At 49.7% G+C, this 23,945-nt stretch overlaps 1 protein-coding gene across 1 annotated transcript in view; it reads right to left on the reverse strand.

Moving 5' to 3' along the window:
• Window positions 1-267: 267 nt before the first annotated feature.
• TMEM106C (transmembrane protein 106C) overlaps window positions 268-23,945 on the reverse strand; it is a 73,100-nt gene continuing 49,422 nt past the window's right edge. The window contains exon 8 of the mRNA XM_075337154.1: window positions 268-4,391. Coding sequence (XP_075193269.1) covers window positions 4,277-4,391 — 115 coding nt within the window. The 3' untranslated portion in view covers window positions 268-4,276. The remainder of the gene's footprint in view (window positions 4,392-23,945) is intronic.

A 23,945-nucleotide genomic window follows, 5' to 3' on the forward strand; every position in this document is an offset into this window, starting at 1 on the left:
AGTTCAAACTGCAGCCTTTTTGTTGCAGAACTTTGGTCAAAAACTCAGCTTTGCAGTGCAAAACCCAAATGGCAAAAACAACTGACATGTCAATTGTTTTTGCCATTTGGGTTTTGCACTGCAAAGCTGAGTTTTTGACCAAAGTTCTGCAACAAAAAGGCTGCAGTTTGAACTGCATAGTGGGCACAAGAAACCCAAATTCCCATAGACTTTGCTTGAAAAGCAGAACACAACTATTTTGGCATTAAACGCTGCAGTTGAAAAAGCAGCAAAAAAGCAGGTAAAAAGCAGGTAAAAAGCAACGTGCGGACATAGCCTAACTGCTGTGTGAATACTGGCCTGAAAAATACAAAAGCTGCGTGTAAAAATGAAAAAATGACAATGGAATCTGCATTACTGCCATGAAATATGAATATAGAGAAATTTAGCTATTGAATTGATCAATGCAACAGGAGCCCCAAAACCTCTTCACGGTATTCTCTTATTTTTGGGGTCCCTAGCTAATATGTGTTCTCTCATGCAGTTAAACTTACCATGTATAGCAAGTATTCACACAGCAGTTACTGCTATTACATGTATTCCCCTTGCATAGTCACTGGTGTGCATACCTTCTCTCCATATAGTGAAGTTTTTTTAGGTTTTTGCACCCAGTTCAGACTTAGAATGGTGTTCCAAACGTTATTTCTTTATTTGTTAGTAGTCCTTCGTTTGTGAACTGGACCCCACCCATACCTAGCCGGTCCACATTATACATATATAGCCTGGGTCTCAGCTTCCCATACATGGTAAGTTTTTTAACTGCATGAGACGACACACATTAGCTAGGGACCCAAAAAATAAGAGAATGCCATAAAGAGGTTTTGGGGCTCTGTTGCATTGATCAATTCAATAGCTAAATTTCTCTCAATTCATATTTCATGGCAATAATGCAGATTCCATTGTCATTTTTTCATTTTTCCATGTGGCTATTGTATTTTTCAGGCCAGTATTCACACAGCAGTTACTGCTATTACATATATTCCCCTTGCATAGTCACTGGTGTGCATACCTTCTCTCCATATAGTGACGTTTTTGCTTTTTTTTAGGTTTTTGCACCCAGTTCAGACTTAGAATGGTGCTCCAAACGTTATTTCTTTATTTACTAAAGGGTGCTTTACACGCTGCGACATCGCTAACGATCTCGTTAGTGATATGACACGCCAGATCGCAGATGCGATCTACCGAGATCGCATATAGGTCATTTTTCTAGCGTCGGTCACAGGTGCGATCTCGGAAGATCGCATCTGCGATCTGGCGTGTCACATCGCTAATGAGATCGCTAGCGATGTCGCAGCGTGTAAAGCACCCTTTAGTGACTGCAGGCTGGTAAATCCTTATAGCACGCAGTGCTGGGGTTCTCGGATGTTGGCACCAGAGAACAATAGAAGAAAATCGGGTTTTTATCAGCCGCGCCAATGATCACTTCTCAGGTATTCAGATTAATGGATCTTTTATTTTGCACAGACCTGCGGCTGATAAAAACCCGATTTTCTTCTATTGTTCTCTGTTATCTGCCGTTTGGGTTGCTGCTGTCGTGATCCCAGTTTTCCATGTCTATATAGTAGTTGTGACTTTCACAACTTCATTTGGTGAGTATTACTGCTCCCTGTCTTTACCCCCTGTGTTATTGGGGTAAAACCCTATTGCGCTTCTTTGCCACAGCTCTCTACTCATCGGATGCTGGCACCGGGAGAGGGAGTCTTGTGACTGCAAGTATACAAATTTGCATACCTCCAGCCACATTGCGACTAGACATGTCCAGCCTCACCCAATTCACTTGTGTCAAGTGATGCCGAGCACGGCTAGTCAGCACATGACTGCACGTCATACACCCTCCTGCTCTGAGAATCCTGACAACACACCCTGTGCGCGCCCTGAGGATTCACAAGCTTGCACTTAGTGACAGCAGACTTGAACCCAAAGGCTAGACAAACCCTTTAATTGTCACATTTTGTGTTAACAGCTCCTTTGCATATCATTTTGTGTTAGCTCATGTAATATGGTACTGGTGTCATACTTGCTTTGATATGTCCCCCATGTCTTAACCCTTAGGTTAGCAAGATGTAGGGGACAGATGGAATCAGGTAAGACTGGGTAACACTACAATGTTTGCAGTAAGTGACCATAGGTATTTTCTATCAATAGTTTGCAAAATTAATTTTTTTGATGTACTGCAGCAAAGAAAGGTACTTGTTTGAGAAGATGAATAAGGTCTGCAAATACTTTGGTGATCAAAACATAAAATATCTAGGCAACTTTAAATGCTAAAGTGGCTGCCACTATTTCTTGTCTTTGAAATAGAAGCAAATCTTACAATTCTTTACATTTTGTACAGTAGAAAGTCTTGCTTTGCACATGCATTTCCTAGCAAAACTACCAAATAATGAACATTTGTGGGCTTTATTTGAAATCACATAAGATAATACCTTCAATGTATTGGGTACGCCTCAGTAAAAAAAAAAAAAAAACAAACAAAAAAAACCTCAAGCAAGTGTGTTTCCTTGTAGTTAAAACTTTTTATACTTTTATCTATGAAGACTAATAAATTGTTTTAATTGGTCTGAACATAATATAAATCAGTTCAGGATTCCTTGATGTAGCACAAGACATCTGCAGGGAATCTTTCCAGTTGCAATATCTTATGCTCAAGGATGAAGAAAAACAAAATTTGAATACTCCCCTTACCGCTCACTTGTGCCGCCAATACCGCAGCCTGCTGTCCAGTCTACCATGCCTCGTTTCTGCATTTACCATCAAATGGATTCTCTTTGCTCTCTTCACTCCAGACCATGACGTCACTGTGCCATTACTCGGATGTGGCAAGGTGTGCACAATGGCAGAGGTTTAGTCACACTACAAATGTTGGGTTGAAGTCAAGACGCCAAAGAGAATCCACATGAAAAAAGAAGGGAAAGAGGAAGACCAGATGATGGGCTGCGAGATGGCGTGAGAAGTGATCCATGAAGTGTATATAGTCATTTTCAAGCCATTTGCCTGGCCTTCTATGGTTGGCAGTTGCAGATAGCTGCCATTTTTGTGAATTCCCCTAGAAGCTAGACAGGAGAGGATTGCTTTGCATAAACGTAGTGTAGGTCAGTAATGTCTGGACATGGACAGGATATTAATGAATTTCCTGAGCTTCTGGGTACCTCAACCCAGCACTTCTTCACCGATCTGTAAGGCGCATAGGTGACATCATCTGTGGAGGCGCACAGGTGACATCTGTGGAGGCGCACAGGTGACATCTGTGGAGGCGCACAGGTGACATCTGTGGAGGCGCACAGGTGACATCTGTGGAGGCGCACAGGTGACATCTGTGGAGGCGCACAGGTGACATCATCGGTGAGGCGCACTGGTGACATCTCGCCAGCTTGGCTGCTCATGAGCCTTAGAGCCTGGAAGGTAAGGAACTTCATGCAGCTCCTGTCCACGGCCAGACAGCAATGCCCTGGACCATGAACCGGGGTTGCGCAAAGCGGTCCACTCCTCTTTATACAGATGGCAGAGCCAAAAAGTCCATATTCTGGAGAATCAGATTTTTTTAAAATTTGAAGAGAATTAAATTCCACTTCAACAGAGTCACTCATCTCTAAATATATATTATATATATATATATATATATATATATATAATATATATTTATATATAATTTAAAGATATTTCTCTATCACTGAACAATCCCTATAAGCAAAACTTTCAGCACAAGGTCAATACCACATAAAAAGTGAGACAGTTACATTTTACACTGCTGCAACACATGCCACAAAATAGCTACTTAAAACTTGACAATGACTGCCATACCTGCAGCGGGCAATAAGTACTTGTAGCTTTGGCTGGTACAAGCATTGTAGCCATTATGTTTTGCTATTTTACCTGGGACACATTGTGTGGTTTGTTGTGCTATATACACTGTGGCACAAGATGTACAACCTAACAAAATAATTTTTAAAACTTTTGAAAATTCTGTCTTTAATCACTAGAAAACATTTTTACAATCGGCTAAAATATAGTACAGAAAAGGGGGCACCAGTGCAATAAAAATAATGCCACTCAGAAAACAGTGATCGATCCTCTTCACCAATATCCAGTGATCATGCAAACTCTGCATGCTCAAAAGAAAGCGCCAGTGCAGATTTCAGTACTTTACATTGTAAACAGGTGTGCCATTATAGCTTCATCATTTCTGTGGATGACTCACAGGAGAAGATCGCATATTGCTAGTGATGCTTCAGCTAGTTTATAAAGCATGGTGGTCAACCATTATTGTGGAATTTGCACCACAATCGATATATTGGTAAGTCTCCAGGGAGCTCTGCGAGGTGTGCCCGACATAAGAAAACTTCACTGATGTTCTGCAAAAGGAAGAGAATAAATTACTTAATGCAAAGTCCAACATGTTAAAGGGGACCTGTCATCAGATATGTAATGCCTGAACCACGAGCAGCATTATTCAATCAGACACCATCTGCCTGATGGCAGCCAGGTATATATTACTTTGAAACGCTGCTTTGCTTTAGCGTAAACTTGTTCTGAAAAGCCGGTTGGAGACTATGGACCCAATTCATCAAAGCTTGGAGCTGCACCTTTGACACTTTCACGCAGTGGCGTAACTAGAGTTTGATGGGCCCCGGTGCAAAGTTCAGACCTGGGCCCCCCTCTACGTACACCGACACTTGGGGTATGGGATAATGACGCTGACACTTGGCTCTTTCCCTCAGCACCCAGCTTCCCTATGGTCTGATATCCATCTTTCCCTCAGCATCCAGCTTTCTCATATGAGAGCATAGGAAAGCGGGGTGCTGAGAGATGTATAGCAGAGCATGGGAAAGCTGGGTGCTGAGAGATGTATAGCAGAGCATGGGAAAGCTGGGTGCTGAGAGATGTATAGCAGAGCATGGGAAAGCTGGGTGCTGAGAGATGTATAGCAGAGCATGGGAAAGCTGGGTGCTGAGAGATGTATAGCAGAGCATGGGAAAGCTGGGTGCTGAGAGATGTATAGCAGAGCATGGGAAAGCTGGGTGCTGAGAGATGTATAGCAGAGCATGGGAAAGCTGGGTGCTGAGGGAAAGAGGCCTTTTCCCTCAGCACAAAACGTTCCCATCCCATGCTTGTATCTTTGTCCCCTGTTGTATAAAGTTCTCCAAATACTATAATGGCCCCCACATAGCCTTCCATATAGTATAAAGGGTCCCACATAACCCTTCATATATTAGAATGCAGCTACATAGTCCTCCATATATTATAATGCATTTCCCATAGTCTTCCATATATTATACTGCACCACAGTCCTCAATATATAATACTGCACCACAGTCCTCCATGTATTATAATGCACCACAGTCCTCCATGTATTATAATGCATTTCCCATAGTTCTCCATGTATTAAAATTCACCCCATAGTTCTCCATATATTATACTGCTCCCTATAGTCCTCCATATATTATAATTCACCCCAGGCCTCCATGTATGATGCAGCCAGCCCCCCATGTTCCATGTATAATGCAGCCAGTCGCCCATGCTCCATGTATTCTGCTGGCAGCCTCCCCCATGCTCCATGTATACTGCTGGCAGCCTCCCCCATGCTCCCTGTATACTGTTGGCAGCTCGCCCATGCTCCCTATATACTGCTGGCAGCCTCCCCCATGCTCCCTATATATTGCTGGCAGCCTCCCCTATGCTCCCCATATACTGCTGGCAGCCTCCCCTATGCTTCCTATATACTGCTGGCAGCCTCCCCCATGCTTCCCCGGCCATGCACTGATTTTTTTAAAAAAAAGAAAAAAAAAACAAAAAAAAAACAAAACCCACGTTTTTACCGCTCTCCTCGTTCCCCCGCTGGTGCCCTCACGTGTCCTCGTTCCCCCTTGCTCCGTCCTCACCTCTCCTCCGCTCCCCTGCAGCTGCGGTCGGCGTCCTCCCGCCCTGCGCTCTGAGCACAGCGGACGCACAGGAGTGACGTCACCGTGCAGGCACAGAGGGAGAATGAAGGAGCGTGGAGGTGCACGGGCCACTCCACGCTCCTTCACTGTTGCTCTGCGTGATGACGGAGAAGGGGGGCCCGGTGCTGCCGCCGCTGACAATGGGTAGGGGGATCCGCTGTCAGCAGCGGAGGCACCGGGTTATACATAGGCCGCGTGGTCTGCGCCAGAACAGCGCAGCTCCTCTCACAGAAAGGAGCTGCTTGCTGACCTGCAGAGTGGCCCCTAAAAGCTGCCGGGCCCGGTCGCACTCGCGACCTCTGCGACCGCGGTAGTTCCGCCCCTGCTTTCACGACAGTTTCTCACACGTACAATAAGACTGATTGGAGCTGTGGGAGGATGGAGGTGCGGGCCGGGATGCCACAGATCGTCTAATTCATGACAAGTTGTGGCATCCCGTTAGGCTGCTTTCACACCTCCGTTTTTTGCTATGCGGCACAATCCGGCACTTTGCAGGAAAATCGCAACCGTTTTTTTTTGCTGCCGGTTGCGATTTTCCTGCATAGACTTTAATTAGTGCCGCATTGTGCCGCATGGCCTTGCGTTCCGTCCGTTTTTTGCCGCATGCGGCAGATTTAGCCGATGCGGCGGCCGGATGGAACGTTGCCTGGCACGTTTTTTCGTGCGGCAAAAAAAACCCGCATCGCGCCGCATTCGATGCGGCGCATTTTTCAATGCATGCCTATGGCGGCCGGATGCGGCAATAACCGCATCCGGCCGCCGCATGCGGTTTTTGCCACTGCGCATGCTCAGTAGCATGCCGCAAGCGGCAAAAACCGGACTGGCCGCAAAGGAAAAACTTATGCAAAGGATGCGGTGTTTTCACCGCATCCGTTGCATAGCTTGCACAGCCGGATTGAGCCGCAGAGCTCAAGCCGGATGTGTGAAAGTAGCCTAAGCCAGAAATCTCACTTTAGTATCTGAATGGAGTGAGATTTTTGGTGTAGCTCACGTAGGAGCATGCTGATTATTGAGAAGGTGTGCACCGCTTCGTGAATCAGGAATGTCCGACTCCAGGACAGCCCCCTCATCAAGACCAGCGTGAACAATGACAGTCTTGATGAATTCAGGTTCCGTGCGTATCAGCTGACCAGTCAGATGTGGCCCCTTGACGGCTTCTCCCTGCCCCGCTCCAGTTGCCCGACAGGTCTTTCCCTATGATTTTACATAGGGATTGACCTGTCCTTCAAAGGGATTGAGACAGGGAGAAGCCATCCAGGGACTGCATCAGAGTATTCCGCTGAAAGTGTATTTTCTTGTGGTGTATTTTCTCTGCGCTTATACGCTTTGGCTGCTATCAATGTTTGTCTAAGGAATGTTTGCCTTGCTGATCCATGCACTTAGGGTCCCGTTACACGTAGCGATGTTCCAGCGATCCCGACAACGATACGACCTGGTCAAGATCGCTGATACGTCGCTACATGGTCGCTAGTGAGCTAGCAAACAGGCAGATCTAATTAACGACGCAGCAACGATATGGCGATCCATATAACGACCTTGGCGGTCGTTGGGACCCTGTCACACAGCAGCTATTCTGACGACTCAGACCTCGATAGAGGTGTAGTATTTCCACCAAGGCGTGCCGACGAGGTAGCTCATCATTGTTATGGCGTCAAACACAGTGATGCATGCTGCCCAGCGGGACACCAATGATCAAAAAAATGAACCAGGACATTCAGATACGATCGTCGATATCGCAGCGGGGTGGCCGGTCGCTGCTGTGTGTCACACATAGCGAGATCGCTAGCGATGTCGCTGTTGCGTCACAAAACCTGTGACATTTCAGCGATCTCACTAACGACATCGCTATGTGTAACGGGGCCTTTAGGCATGAAAATCAAGATCCACTGCTGGCAGCTCTTTGTAATTGCCGACCAATGACATCCAAGTTGGCCAAGGACCTAGTGTGGCTGTGTTAAAAAATAGCTACTGGGATCCTTTTAGGTTCTCCCTTGAAAGACTACATGGCGTTGCCATCATGGTCTACAGTCCAATCTCAGATTATTATTACTTCCAAGACAAAAGTGGGACTCATCGCTGTAAGAGGAAAGACCTCCATTCCAGTCTTGCTTGCACCATAATATTCTTTAAGAGCTGTAATGCGAGCCCAATGAACACTTGTAGGTGGACATCTTGCTTGGAGCCCAATGTTGTGAAAATTCTCTCTGATGGCTTGTGTAGACACTATATGACACGTTAAGCTTGGTGTGTAATATCCACTAACCTGTGCCACTAACTTAGGAATGCTGCATGCCACCGTGCACGTTGTTGCTAGCTTCAGTGAGTTGATATTCCATGACAACAACATTACAGGATGCTGCGGCCATGAATATCAATCCCAACTGGACGCCGTGCATAATGAGATAATAAAGGTACTCTTTTCCTACTTTCTTATTGGTCCAACCTTCGCAGCACTACTATCTAATGCGCCTGCCTGTGCTCCAACCACTTTACTCCGAAGGGCACATGAAACCTGCACAGGGTGCATGGCTACGGGAGGATCACCTTACTAGGATGGTCTGTATTGAGTAAAGCCTGCTTTACCCGGTACAATTATGCATACGATATTGTATGCGATCGTACCCGCCCCCATCGTATGTGCGGCACGTTCAATTTGTTGACCGTGTCGCACAAATGACTATTTGCCATCACACGTACTTACCCTTCCATACGACCTCGATGTGGGCGGCGAACATCCACTTCCTTGAGTGGGAGGTACGTTCGGTGTCACCGCGACGTCACGCGGCAGCCGGCTAATAGAAGCGGAGGGGCGGAGATGAGCGGGCCGTAAACATCCCGCCCACCTCCTTCCTTCCGCATAGCCGGCGGGAGCAGCGGGACGTAGGTAAGATCTGTTCATCGTTCCCGGGGTGTAACACACTGCGATCTGTGCTACCTCGGGAACATTGAACAACCCGATGTACAATTTTTAGCTTTTGAACGACGTGTATGCGATGAACGGTTTTTCGTTCAATCGCACGTAGGTTTTACACGCTACAATATTACTTATGATACCGGATGTGTGTCACTTACGACGTGACCCCGCCGACACATCGTAAGATTTATTGTAGAGTGTAAAGCCCGCTTAAGTTTTATAGGTCTATTCATGTACCTGGCATGGTTATTTTCATACATGCAGTTTTGCACTAGCATTTTCAATTTAAATTACAATAAATTTCTAATGATTAAATGCTAAATTGCAATTACAATTCATTTTACAGTGACCTGCTATGTAGTTTTGCACTTCACTTGCTACTGTATTTATATCAGCATAGCTCCTTTTTGTCCACAAAACAACATCAGGTCGTCTGCTGTGCCCCACGTCACTGGCAGAGCCGATTTGAGTCTTCTAGGACCCAGCTGCTCTGCTTGTTGGGAAGATACTTGGAAATCTTGCGATTGTGTGATCGCCAGGTAGTATAGAATCATTGGCAAGACCAACGCTGCTATTGAGTGTGTGCCACCAATTATGCACTGTTACTTGCAAAGGAGAAGAGAGAAGCTGTGAAAAACAACTTGTCTTCTTCCAAGCGTTCCTAGCAGAGGGAGACCTAACCTGCTAGACTACAGGAGCATGAGTTTTATTAAAGCATCATAACCCTGCAATTGAGAGGGATGAAATCCTAGGACCAAGTGCCTTAAAGGAAAATCGGTCAATAGTATCTAACCTACTAAGATGTATACATATACATGCAGATCATAAGAAGCGGAATGAAAGGGGACATTACCAGTGTGAACCAAGTAACGACTGATACTTTGCTCTCAAATCACACACAGCTGAGATTAGAACACAGAACAGAAGTGATCTGTCTCATTACAGCCCCATTTGCAGTTGTCCTCTCTCCGTGCTGTCAGCTCTGCTGTACTATCAGCTCTGCTGTACTGCCATTCCCACACTAGTTGCCTGGAAGATGGAAGTTGAAGCACTATGAGAAGCCAACTATAAATTTGCTGGTTGTGTTTGCAATGAGAAAAGCTTCAACTCTGCTGTACAGTGTTGATTATAAGGAGGTACAACTGCAGCGGAGCTGACAGCACGGAGAGAGGACAAGTGCTGCTGCAAATGTTTGTAATGAGACAAAGTTCACTTCTCTTGTACTGGGTTTGCTCTCATAACCGCTTGCTCTGCAATGAGATCAGAGCTAAGTGTCAGTCATTACATGTCTCACCCTGGTAACGCCGCCTTTTATTTACGATGCGCTCTGGCTGGAGGCGGATAATCCAGAAGATCTGCGTCCAGATACATGATATTAAGAGCTCATTTGCAAATATGAAAAACGTGGAATTCGACATAGGATCACAAATATGAAGGTATCATTTTATCCTGCTTCCTATAAGCTACATGCCCATATAGACGGCTTATGAGGGTGGATCCTGCTGACAGATTCCTAGTTCTTTGTCATTATCAGGTGAAGATGCTGTATTTATGATCACTATGGTGTGACATCAGTGTGTGAAGCTTGTCTTATGAGGCTATGTTTATTATTACTGCTCTGTACTCTGGCTTTCAGCCATCAGCTGTGACAATAGAGATCAAGATTTTATTCTGGTGCAGTTACATCACTGTGTGCCATTTCAAAGGCAGGGAGGAGGTATATGAAGTGCAGAGGTTGCAGCTGCACCTATGACCTAATGCTTGAAGCGGCCCATTGATTCCTCATGAAACATACAGTGGTTGCCCACTAATTGTACAACATGCGGAATGATAATGGGTTGTCCAATGTCGGCGTGATTTCAGTGATGTTGGAACTTGCGTTGCCAGGGCTCACGTGACAATGGTCATGGGACTCGCGTGTCATAATCACCACCAGCTTCCTTCTCCCAGCCTTCGTATGGTTAAATAATTAACAATAAGTGAGCGGCAGCCGCAGCGCTCACTTCCTGTTAATTTATGAATACAGGAAGAGATAAGCCGGCGTTGATCGGGCGAAGGGCTCGCATGTTATAACAATGTCAAGTGGGCCCCAGGAACATCGCTGGAACCAGAGAGGAGTATAGACTTTATTTCATTTATGTGGGCAACCATGGGGAATGAGAAGAGGTTGACCCAATTAACGGACGACCTCTTTAACCCCTTCATGGCCAGTCGATTTTCTTGCTTTCCGTTATTGTTTTGCCATTCTTCTTCCGAGAGACGTAACTTTTTTATTTTTCAGTCAATATGGTCAAGTGAGGGCTCATTTTTTTGCGGCACGAGCTGTACTTTTAAATGAAACCATACGTTTAACCAATGAGTGTACTGGAAAAATGGCAAAAAAAAAAAAATGCGAAAAAAATGCGATAGTACTATTGTTTTTGAGATATTTTATTCACTGTATTCACTATATGTTAAAACCGATGTGTGGGTGTGATGTCTGAGGTCGGTGCGAATTCGTAGACACCAAACATGTATAGGTTTACTTGTATCTAAGGGGTAAAAAAAAAAAATCAGAAGTTTGTCCGAAAAAAAGAGAATTTTGTTACTTACCGTAAATTCTTTTTCTTATAGTTCCGTATTGGGAGACCCAGACCATGGGTGTTTAGCTTCTGCCTCCGGAGGACACACAAAGTACTACACTTAAAAGTGTAGCTCCTCCCTCTGAGCTTATACACCCCCTGGTAGCCAGTCCCAGCCAGTTTAGTGCAAAAGCTGAAGGAGAATAGCCACCCACAAGTAGAACCGAGTAAGAACCGGAACAACTGGAGACTCTGTCCACGACAACAGCCGGTGATAACACACGGAACAAGAAAATTGCCAACAGGCAACAGGGAGGGAGCTGGGTCTCCCAATACGGAACTATAAGAAAAAGAATTTACGGTAAGTAACAAAATTCTCTTTTTATCGTTCCTTTGGGAGACCCAGACCATTGGACGTTCCAAAGCTGTCCCTAGGTGGGAATAAACAGAAAAAACTAAGACGTAGGCGGAGCCTAACTTCACAAGTGGGCGACAGCCGCCTGAAGGATGAGTCTGCCCAAGCTCGCATCTGCCGAAGCATGAGCATGCACTTGGTAGTGCTTCGAAAAGGTATGCAGGCTAGTCCAACTGGCAGCCTGACAGACTTGTTGAGCCGTAGCCTGGTGCCTAAAAGCCCAAGAGGCACCGACAGCTCTGGTCGAGTGTGCTTTGATCCCCGGCGTGGGAGGCACCCGAGTACTCTGGTAGGCGTCCGAAATGGTCGATCTAATCCAACGGGCCAAGGTCGGCTTAGAAGCAGAGAGACCCTTGCGCCGCCCTGTGGTTAGCACAAAAAGAGAGGTACACCGCCTAAGCGCAGCGGTGCGAGACACATAGATCCGGAGAGCACGCACCAGATCTAGAGTATGCAGCGCTTTCTCAAAGCGATGAACAGGGGCCGGACAGAAGGAAGGCAAGGAAATATCCTGGTTAAGGTGGAAGGGAGAGACCACCTTAGGAAGAAAGTCCGGGGTCGGACGGAGAACTACCTTGTCTTGGTGAAAAAACAAAAAAGGTGACTCCGAAGAGAGCGTAGCCAAATCAGAGACTCTCCTGAGAGAAGTTATGGCAACTAGAAAGGCCACCGTTTGAGAAAGACGATACAAAGAAACCTCCCTAAGGGGCTCGAAAGGGGGTTTCTGCAATACCGTGAGGACCAAGTTAAGGTCCCAGGGATCCAAGGGCCGCCGATAAGGCGGAATGATGTGAGACGCACCTTGCATGAAGGTGCGGACCCGAGCCAGCCGGGCGAGACGCCGCAGGAACAGCACTGATAGAGCTGAGACTTGTCCCTTGAGAGAGTTGAGGGACAGTCCTAGCTGCAGGCCGGACTGTAAAAAAAAACAAAAAAAACAGAAGGGTCGGCAACGAGAATGGCCAAGGAGAATGGCCGGAAGAGCGACACCAGGACAGGAAAATTTTCCAAGTCCTGTGATAGATCTTGACGGAGGAAGACTTACGGGCCCGAGTCATAGTGGAGATGACTTCAGGAGGAATACCAGAAGCCGTCAAAATCCAGGACTCAAGAGCCACGCCGTCAATTTGAGTGCCGCAGAATTTGGGCGGAAAAACGGATCTTGCGAGAGCAGGTCTGGACGGTCCGGAAGATGCCACGGCATCTCCACGGACAGTTGGAGCAGGTCCGGATACCAAACTAGCCTGGGCCAGTCCGGTGCAATGAGGATGACTCGACGGCCCTCCATTCTGATCTTGCGCAAGACTCTGGGCAAGAGAGCTAGAGGGGGAAACACGTAGGACAGACGAAACTGGGACCAGTCTTGAACCAGAGCGTCCGCGGCGAAGGCCTGAGGATCGTGGGAGCGAGCCACGTAAACCAGAACCTTGTTGTTGTGACGAGATGCCATTAGGTCCACGTCCGGAGTGCCCCACTTGCGGCAGATTGACTGAAACACTGCCGGGTGCAGGGACCACTCGCCACCGTCCACGGATTGACGGCTGAGATAATCTGCCTCCCAGTTTTCTACGCCAGGGATGTGGACTGCGGATATGGTGGACTTGGAGTCCTCCGCCCATTGAAGAATGCGTTGGACCTCCAACATTGCCAGGCGGCTGCGTGTCCCGCCTTGGTGATTTATGTAGGCAACCGCTGTCGCGTTGTCTGACTGGACTCGAATGTGCCTGCCCGCCAACAGGTGGTGAAAGGCTAGGAGAGCAAGAAGCACAGCTCTGGTTTCCAGCACATTGATTGAAAGGGCTGACTCGGACGGAGTCCAAGTGCCCTGTGCTCTGTGGTGGAGATGTACCGCTCCCCAGCCGGATAGGCTGACATCCGTGGTGAGAATCACCCAGGACGGAGTCAGGAAGGAGTGCCCTTGGGACAGGGAGAGGGGTCGAAGTCACCACTGAAGAGAGCTCCTGGTCCGTGGCGACAGAGCCACTAACCTCTGTAAGGAGGAAGGCCGCTTGTCCCAACAGCGGAGAATGTCCAGCTGCAGAGGACGCAGATGGAACTAGGCAAAGGGAACCGCCTCCATGGAGGCCACCATTTGACCCAGCACCTGCATCAGACGCCTGAGGGTATAACGGCGGGGCCTCAGGAGAGAGCGCACCGCCAACCGGAGTGACAGCTGTTTGTCTAAGGGCAACTTCACAAGTGCCGGCAAAGTCTCGAACTGCATCCCTAGGTACGTGAGACTCTGGGTCGGAGTCAGAGTGGATTTGGGAAGATTGACAATCCACCCGAATTGGGCTAGGGTGGCGAGAGTGAGCGAAACACTCCGCTGACAGTCTGCGCTGGATGTACCCTTGACCAGAAGGTCGTCCAGATAAGGAAGCACTGCTAACCCCTGGAGGTGCAGGACCGCAATCACTGCCGCCATGACCTTGGTGAATACCCGAGGGGCCGTGGCTAACCCGAAGGGGAGAGCCACGAATTGGAAATGATCCTCTCCTATCGCAAAACGTAACCAACGCTGATGTGACACTGCGATTGGCACATGTAGATAGGCATCTCTGATGTCTATGGACGCCAGGAACTCCCCTTGGGTCATAGAGGCAATGACTGATCGCAGAGACTCCATGCGAAAATGCCGCACCCGGACATGCTTGTTGAGAAGCTTGAGATCCAGGATGGGCCGGAAGGTACCGTCCTTTTTTGGAACTAGGAAGAGATTTGAGTAAAAACCTCTGAACTGTTCCTGAGCGGGAACTGGGACAATCGATCACTCCGTTTGCCTGCAAGGACGCCACGGCCTGCGAGAAGGCGGCGGCCTTGGAGCAGGGGGGAGTTGAGAGAAAAAAATCTGTTTGGAGGGCTGGAAGAGAATTCTATCCTGTAGCCGTGAGATATGATGACTCTCACCCACTGATGGGAGACTTGCTTTAACCAAGCGTCGCCAAAGTGGGAGAGCCTGCCACCGACTAAGGACGTGGCTGGAGCGGGCCGAGAGTCATGAGGAAGCTGCCTTAGTGGCAGAACCTCCTGCGGTCTTCTGCGGATGCACTTTTGGGCGCCAATTGGATTTCTGATCCTTGGCTGAGTTAGCGGACGAGGCGGAAGGCTTAGAGGATGACCAGTTGGAGGAACGAAAGGAACGAAACCTCGATTGATTCCTACCCTGGGCGGGTTTCCTGGTCTTGGTTTGTGGCATGAAAGTACTCTTCCCGCCAGTAGCTTCTTTAATGATTTCATCCAGCTGTTCACCAAACAGCCGTGAACCAGCAAAAGGAAGCCCACCAAGAAACTTCTTGGAAGAAGCATCTGCCTTCCACTCTCGAAGCCACAAAATCCTGCGGATAACAAGAGAATTAGCTGAAGTCACCGCAGTGCGGTGAGCAGCCTCTAGCATGGCAGACATGGCATAGGATGAAAAAGCTGAAGCCTGAGCAGTTAAGGTAACCATCTCAGGCATAGATTCCTTGGTGAGGGAATGCATCTCCTCTAGAGAAGCAGAGATGGCTTTGAGAGCCCACACTGTTGCAAAAGTCGGGGAAAACGCGGCCCCCGCAGCTTCATACACAGATTTGGCCAGAAGGTCAATCTGACGGTCAGTGGAATCCTTAAGTGAGGTGCCGTCAGCCACCGACACAACGGTCCGGGCTGACAGCCTAGACACCGGAGGGTCTACTTTTGGGGAGTGAGACCACTCCTTGACCACCTCAGGTGGAAATGGAAACCGGTCATCAGAACCACGCTTTGGAAAGCGTTTGTCAGGGCAGGCCCTGGGTTTGGTCACAGCGGTCTGAAAACTGGAGTGGTTAAAGAACACACTCTTCACTCTCTTAGGCGAGGTAAACTGATGTTTTTCTGCCAAAGAGAGTTGCTCCTCTTACACTGGCGGATTGAGATCCAGCACAGAATAATAGAAGCAATCAAATCACTAAGATCTGAGTCACCCTCAGAGAAATCGATGGGATACATAGCCTCCGAGCCCCCAGTGAGGGCATCCTCCTCATCTTGAGAGTCAGCTCTTGAGGCAGAGCCGTGGGATGGGGAGGGGGAGCAAACCCTACGTCTTCTCTTAGAAGGACGGGGTCTGGGATCAGATGATGAATCCTCTGTGAGCTCCGATGGACGGAGGTCAGAGGATAGGAGTCCTCTGTCAAGAGTATTAGAAGCACCCTGTGAGGGGGGCTGATTTATATTCATCAAAGTCCTGGACAAAAGCCCCATGGACTCAGCAAATGACTGGGATATGGACCTAGAAAAGGACTCTACCCAGGCCGGGGGTTCAGTCACAAGTGCAGCAGCAGCCTGAGAGACCACTGGGGGTGAGACTCCAGGCTGTGGCACCGCCAAGTTAGAGCAGACATCACAATGTGGATAGGTGCTCGGCTCAGGCAGCAGGAGCTTACATGCAGTGCATGCAGAATCAAGCCTTGGAGCCTTGCTCCTTGTGTGAGACATGCTGCTGGAGTGGGGGCTTTGCAGAGAATGAACCCCAGGGAGAATATACAGAGGTCCACAACCGGAGACCGGCTGTGGCTTACCAGACCGCTGAGCGCGGTGTTGTGTGCCCTGCAGATCCCGAAGCCCGGTCCCCCAGTCGCAGCACCTCAGCAGAGATGCAGAATGGAGGATGTCCCAGAGCAGAGTGAACTCTGCCTGAGAAGAGGGCGTTCCTATAAAAGAGCGGGAACTGGAGGGCTATAGAGACCTGCAGGGAAGGAGAGACGCCCCAGCCGTGGGGAGTGTCCCTGCCCTGTGTAGAACGGCCGCCGGGAGGAGCCGAACCTGTCCCTCTGCATGAGTGACATGCGAGGGCAGGAAAATGAAACTAGGCCTCCGGTGAAGCCAGGGCCTAAATTTAAGCGGCGAGGCCGACAACCAGGCACCATCGGCGCGGTTCTCAGGCAAAAACTAGAGAACCCGCCGGAAAAGTTAAAACAATCACATACAGCATACTCTCCCCTTACAATAAAGAACCGGGACCCCCAACATAAACGTCTCAGGTACTTAGCTGCTGAGACGCAGGGCCATGTCCCGGGGGATGAGTGCTCCGGTCCAACAGAATCCTCAAGGGGCTGTGGATGGAGACCGGACTCCTGCCAGGCATGGAGACCGTGCTGGCTCCCACTTCAAGCCAGAGCCCAGAAGGGATGGTGAAGGAGCGCGGCATGTAAGGCTGCAGCCTTGTAAATCAACCTTAACAACACCGCCGACACAGTGGGGTGAGAAGGGACATGCCGGGAGTGCAGACATGGACCCGCTTTTCTTCAAACTCTTTCCAAAAGTCAAACAAATCAGATGAGAATGCATGTGTGGATGTATGCCTCCTGACACAAAGCAATAAACTGGCTAGGACTGGCTACCAGAGGGTGTGTAAGCTCAGAGGGAGGAGCTACACTTTTTAGTGTAGTACTTTGTGTGTCCTCCGGAGGCAGAAGCTAAACACCCATGGTCTGGGTCTCCCAAAGGAACGATAAAGAAAAGTGACGCACATTTTATGCTATATTCCGTGACCCGTAGCGTTCTCATTTTTCGGGATCTACGGCTTAGTGATGGCTTATTTTTTGCGCCTCAACCTAACGTTTTTAATGGTACCATTTTTGCACAGATGCTAAGTTTGATCGCCTGTGATTGCATTTAGTGCAAAATTTGTGGCGACCAAAAAAAGAAAAAAAAAAACAAAAAAACACGTAATTTTGGCGTTTGGATTTTTTTGCCGCTACGCTGTTTACCAATCAGATTAATTGATTTTATATTTTGATAGATCGAGCATTTGTAAACGCGGCGCTACCAAATGTGTATATTTTTTATTTTTTTAACTCTTTAATTTTCAATGGGGCAAAGAAGGGAATTTTGTTTACTTACCGTAAATTCCTTTTCTTCTAGCTCCTATTGGGAGACCCAGACAATTGGGTGTATAGCTTCTGCCTCCGGAGGCCACACAAAGTATTACACTTTAAAAAGTGTAACCCCTCCCCTCTGCCTATACACCCTCCCGTGCATCACGGGCTCCTCAGTTTTGGTGCAAAAGCAGGAAGGAGGAAACTTATAAATTGGTCTAAGGTAAATTCAATCCGAAGGATGTTCGGAGAACTGAAACCATGAACCAAAAGAACAATTCAACATGAACAACATGTGTACACAAAAGAACAACAGCCCAAAGGGAGCAGGGGCGGGTGCTGGGTCTCCCAATAGGAGCTAGAAGAAAAGGAATTTACGGTAAGTAAACAAAATTCCCTTCTTCTTTGTCGCTCCATTGGGAGACCCAGACAATTGGGACGTCCAAAAGCAGTCCCTGGGTGGATAAAAGAATACCTCGATAAAAAGAGCCGAAAAACGACCCCCTCTTACAGGTGGGCAACCGCCGCCTTAAGGACTCGCCTACCTAGACTGGCATCTGCCGAAGCATAGGCATGCACCTGATAGTGTTTCGTGAAAGTGTGCAGACTAGACCAGGTAGCTGCCTGACACACCTGCTGAGCCGTAGCCCGGTGCCGCAGTGCCCAGGACGCACCCACGGCTCTGGTAGAATGGGCTTTCAACCCTGAAGGAAGTGGAAGCCCAGAAGAACGGTAGGATTCAAGAATCGGTTCCTTGATCCATCGAGCCAAGGTTGACTTGGAAGCCTGCGAACCCTTACGCTGGCCAGCGATAAGGACAAAGAGGGCATCTGAACGGCGCAGGGGCGCCGTGCGAGACACGTAGAGCCGGAGTGCTGTCACTAAATCTAATGAGTGCAAATCCTTTTCACATTGGTGAACTGGATGAGGGTAAAATGAAGGTAAGGAGATATCCTGATTGAGATGAAAAGGGGATACCACCTTAGGGAGAAATTCCGGTACCGGACGTAGAACCACCTTATCCTGGTGAAAAACCAGGAAGGGGGCTTTGCATGACAGCGCTGCCAGCTCCGACACTCTACGGAGCGATGTAACTGCCACTAGAAATGCCACCTTTTGCGAAAGACGTGATAAAGAAACTTCCCGCAGCGGCTCGAAAGGTGGCTTCTGAAGAGCCGTTAGCACCCTATTGAGGTCCCAGGGTTCCAGTGGACGCTTGTAAGGTGGGACTATGTGGCAAACTCCCTGCAGGAACGTGCGGACCTGCGGAAGTCTGGCTAGACGCTTTTGAAAAAATACGGAAAGCGCCGATACTTGGCCCTTAAGAGAGCCGAGAGACAAACCCTTGTCCATTCCGGATTGAAGGAATGAAAGAAAAGTGGGTAAGGCAAAGGGCCAGGGCGTAAAACCCTTGTCAGAGCACCAGGACAAGAAGATCCTCCAAGATCTGTGATAGATCTTGGCGGACGTTGGTTTCCTGGCCTGTCTCATAGTGGCAATGACATCTTGAGATAACCCTGAGGACACTAGGAGCCAGGACTCAATGGCCACACAGTCAGGTTGAGGGCCGCAGAATTCAGATGGAAAAACGGCCCTTGAGACAGCAAGTCTGGGCGGTCTGGGAGCGCCCACGGTTGACCCACCGTGAGATGCCACAGATCCGGGTACCACGACCGCCTCGGCCAATCTGGGGCGACGAGAATGGCGCGATGACAGTCGGACCTGATTTTTCGCAACACTCTGGGGAGCATCGCCAGAGGAGGAAACACATAGGGAAGTCGAAACTGCGACCAATCCTGAATTAATGCGTCCGCCGCCAGAGCTCTGTGATCTTGAGACCGGGCCATGAATGCCGGGACTTTGTTGTTGTGACGTGACGCCATGAGATCGACGTCCGGCGTCCCCCAGCGGCGACAGATCTCTTGAAACACGTCTGGGTGAAGAGACCATTCCCCCGCGTCCATGCCCTGTCGGCTGAGAAAATCTGCTTCCCAGTTTTCTACGCCCGGGATGTACACTGCAGAGATCGTGGAGGCTGTGGCTTCCACCCACTGCAGAATTCGTCGGACTTCCTGGAAGGCTTGACGACTGCGAGTGCCGCCTTGGTGGTTGATGTAAGCGACGGCCGTGGCGTTGTCCGACTGGATTCGGATCTGCCTGCCCTCCAGCCACCGATGAAAGGCCAATAGGGCTAGATACACTGCCCTTATCTCCAGAATATTGATCTGAAGGGATGACTATCGGAGTCCAGGTTCCCTGAGCCCTGTGGTGGAGAAAAACCGCCCCCCACCCTGACAGGCTCGCGTCCGTCGTGACCACAGCCCAGGTGGGGGGTAGGAAGGATTTCCCCTGCGACAGAGAGTTGGGAAGGAGCCACACTGAAGTGACGTCTTGGTTGCAAGGGAAAGAGAGACGTTCCTGTCGAGTGAAGTCGACCTCCTGTCCCATTTTCGGAGAATTTCCCACTGGAGTGGCCGCAGATGGAATTGCGCAAACGGCACTGCCTCCATCGCTGCCACCATCTTCCCCAGGAAGTGCATGAGGCGCCTCAAGGGGTGTGACTAACCCCGAAGAAGAGATTGCACCCCTGCCTGCAGAGAAAGCTGTTTGTCCCGCGGTAGCATGACTACCGCTGACTGAGTATGAAACTCCATTCCAAGGTACGTCAGTGATTGGGTCGGTGTCAACTGGGTTTTTGGGAAGTTGATTATCCAACCGAACTGCTGGAGAGTCGCCAGAGCGACGGAGAGGCTGTTTTGACACGCCAACTGAGAGGGTGCCCTGACCAGGAGATCGTCTAAGTAGGGAATCACCGAGTGGCCCTGAGAGTGTAGGACCGCCACAACAGATGCCATGACCTTGGTGAACACCCGTGGGGCTGTCGCCAGGCCGAAAGGCAATGCCACGAACTGAAGGTGTTCGTCCCTGATGGCGAAGCGCAAAAAGCGTTGATGTTCGGGTGCGATCGGCACATGGAGATAAGCATCCTTGATGTCGATCGATGCTAGGAAGTCTCCTTGTGACATTGAAGCGATGACAGAGCGGAGAGATTCCATCCGAAACCGTCTGGTGCTCACATGTCTGTTGAGTAGTTTGAGGTCCAGAACGGGACGGAACGAGCCGTCCTTCTTTGGCACCACAAACAAGTTGGAGTAAAAGCCGCGACCATGTTCCTGGGGGGGGGGACAGGGATCACAACTTCTTCTGTTTTCAGAGCGTTCACCGCCTGAAAAAGTGCATCGGCTCGCTCGGGGGGCGGAGATGTTCTGAAGAAACGAGTCGGAGGACGAGAGCTGAACTCTATCCTGTAACCGTGAGACAGAATGTCTCTCACCCATCGGTCTTGAACATGTGGCCACCAGGCGTCGCAAAAGCGGGAGAGCCTGCCACCGACCGAGGATGCGGTTCGGGGATGCCGAGAGTCATGAGGAGGCCGCCTTGGAAGCAGTGCCTCCTGCGGCCTTTTGGGGGCGTGACTTAGCCCGCCACGCATAGGAGTTCCTCTGGCCCTTCTCCGGCCTGCTGGACGAAGAGGATTGGGGCTTGGCGGAGGGACGAAAGGACCGAAACCTCGATTGTATCTGTCGTTGCTGAGGTCTCTTTGGCTTAGACTGGGGCAAGGAGGAGTCCTTTCCCTTAGATTGCTTAATAATCTCATCCAATCGTTCGCCAAACAATCGGTCGCCAGTAAACGGCAAACCGGTTAAGAACCTCTTGGAAGCCGAGTCTGCCTTCCATTCGCGCAGCCACATGGCCCTGCGGACTGCCACAGAGTTAGCGGATGCCACCGCTGTACGGCTAGCAGAGTCTAAAACTGCGTTCATGGCATAGGAAGAAAAAACTGACGCCTGGGAAGTCAAAGACGTAACCTGCGGAGCAGAATTACGTGTAACCGCATTAATCTCAGCCAGACAAGCTGAGATAGCTTGTAGTGCCCACACGGCTGCAAAGGCCGGGGCAAAAGACGCCCCCGTGGCTTCATAGATGGATTTCATCAGGAGCTCCATCTGCCTGTCAGTGGCATCCTTTAGCGATGATCCATCTGCAACCGATACCACAGATATAGCCGCCAATCTAGAGACTGGGGGATCCACCTTGGGACATTGAGCCCAACCCTTGACAACGTCAGGAGGGAAGGGGTAACGTGTGTCAGTAAAGCGCTTAGTAAAGGGCTTGTCCGGAACCGCTCTGGGCTTCTGGACAGCATCTCTGAAGTTAGAGTGATCGAAAAACGCACTCCGTGTATGTTTAGGGAACCGAAACTGGTGTTTCTCCTGCTGAGAAGTTGACTCCTCTACAGGTGGCAGTGGGGGAGAGATATCTAACACCTGGTTGATGGACGAGATAAGATCATTTACTATAGCGTCCCCGTCAGGTGTATCAAGATTGAGGGCAACGTCAGTGTCAGAGCCCTGAGCTGCGACGTCCGCCTCGTCCTCCAGAGAGTCCTCACGCTGGGAACCTGAGCAGCGTGAAGAAGTCGGGGAAGATTCCCAGCGTGCCTGCTTAGCCGGTCTGGGACTGTGGTCCGGGCCGGAGTCCTCCGCGTGAGACCTAGGGCCCCCCCTGGGAACGTGCTGCGGCGCGGGCAGAGAGGGGCCTGGGGGTGAAGATCCAACAGGGCCCGGGGCCTGTGTAGGGACCGGTCTGGACTGCAAGGCTTCAAGCAGCTTGGCAGACCATTTGTCCATAGACTGAGCCATGGAATGTGAGAGTGACTCAGAGTTTTTCAGCAAAAACTGCAAACTCTGTCCCTGCCGCCTGGACAGGGAGAGCAACGGATTCTACCTGAGCCGAGGGGCCCCACTAGTGACCGAGGCTCTGGTTGTGGAAGCAAAACAGGGGTTGAGCATTGCTCACAGTGAGGGTAGGTGGAACCTGCAGGTAACTTAGCCGCACAAGAGGTACAGGTCGCAAAATAACCCTGTGTCTTGGCCCCCTTGCTCCTTGTGGACGACATGCTGTTGTCTCCTAGGAGAGTGATCACTGAGGGTATATGGGGAGGGTATACAGCCCGACCGAACAGAAATATATAAATATATATGGTATCTATTCCGGCACCCTGAGGGGACCAGCACCGGGTGACCGGTGTGGCTTACCGACCGCTAAAAAGTGGAGTGTGTCCCCTCCAGATTCCCTGCCTTAGGTCTCCCAGCGTTGCAGAGCTCTTTCCAGGAAAACTTCCACAGGCAGAATGCCAAAGAAATGGCTGCCGGAGCTCTCAGGGGAGGAGAGAAGCCGGGGGCGGCGTTAGAAAAAGTGCGGGAATCTGGAGTCCCCACAGTGATCAGTGAGGGGGGGAGGAACATACAGGATGCCCTGGCCCTCACAGCCGACGTCAGGCCGGCAGTCCCGCCCTTATCCCTGATAGACAGGCCCGGGGGCGGGAGTTTGTCAACTAGGCCGCAATTGAAGCCGGGGACTAAATTTAATACCGCGGCCGACAAACAGGCGCGGTCGGCGCAGAAGTCCGCCGGCCGTCACAAATAAGCAGCTGCTGCAGCGTCCGGGATGTAGGCGCTCCATGCACATCCCCCATGGGGGTACAGAGTACCTTAGTGATGCAGGGCCCGGTCCCTGAGGATAAACAAACTCCTGTCCGACAGCTTCCCCCAGGGGCTGCGGAGGGAGCACGGTCCCAGTGACTGGATGACCGCTGAGGATCCCACTTCTCCCAGAGCCGGTAAGGGATGGTGAAGGAGACGGCATGAGGCTCCTGCCTTTGTACCCACAACGGGTACCTCAACCTTAACAGCACCGCCGACAAAGTGGGGTGAGAAGGGAACATGCCGGGGGCCCCGTGGGGGCCCACTTTTCTTCCAACCGATATAACTAAAATGAGAAGATGAGTGGATGTGTGCCTCCTTCCACACAAAGCATAAAACTGAGGAGCCCGTGATGCACGGGAGGGTGTATAGGCAGAGGGGAGGGGTTACACTTTTTAAAGTGTAATACTTTGTGTGGCCTCCGGAGGCAAAAGCTATACACCCAATTGTCTGGGTCTCCCAATGGAGCGACAAAGAAAGGGGGGTGATTTGAATTTTTTTTTTTTTTAAACTTTTCTTTTTAACTATTTATTTTTATTTTACCAGTCCCCCTAGTGGGCTATATGGATCAGCAATCTGATCGCTCTGCCATATCTGCTGATCACAGCTATAAACAGCAGATATGCTCATTTTCTGCCTCACCAAGCTCTGGGCTGGCTGAAACCGAAAGTAATGTGAGCTACAGGAGTCAACCATG

Source organism: Anomaloglossus baeobatrachus, chromosome 2 (genome assembly GCF_048569485.1).
Source record: "Anomaloglossus baeobatrachus isolate aAnoBae1 chromosome 2, aAnoBae1.hap1, whole genome shotgun sequence".
NCBI classification, from domain to species: domain Eukaryota; kingdom Metazoa; phylum Chordata; class Amphibia; order Anura; family Aromobatidae; genus Anomaloglossus; species Anomaloglossus baeobatrachus.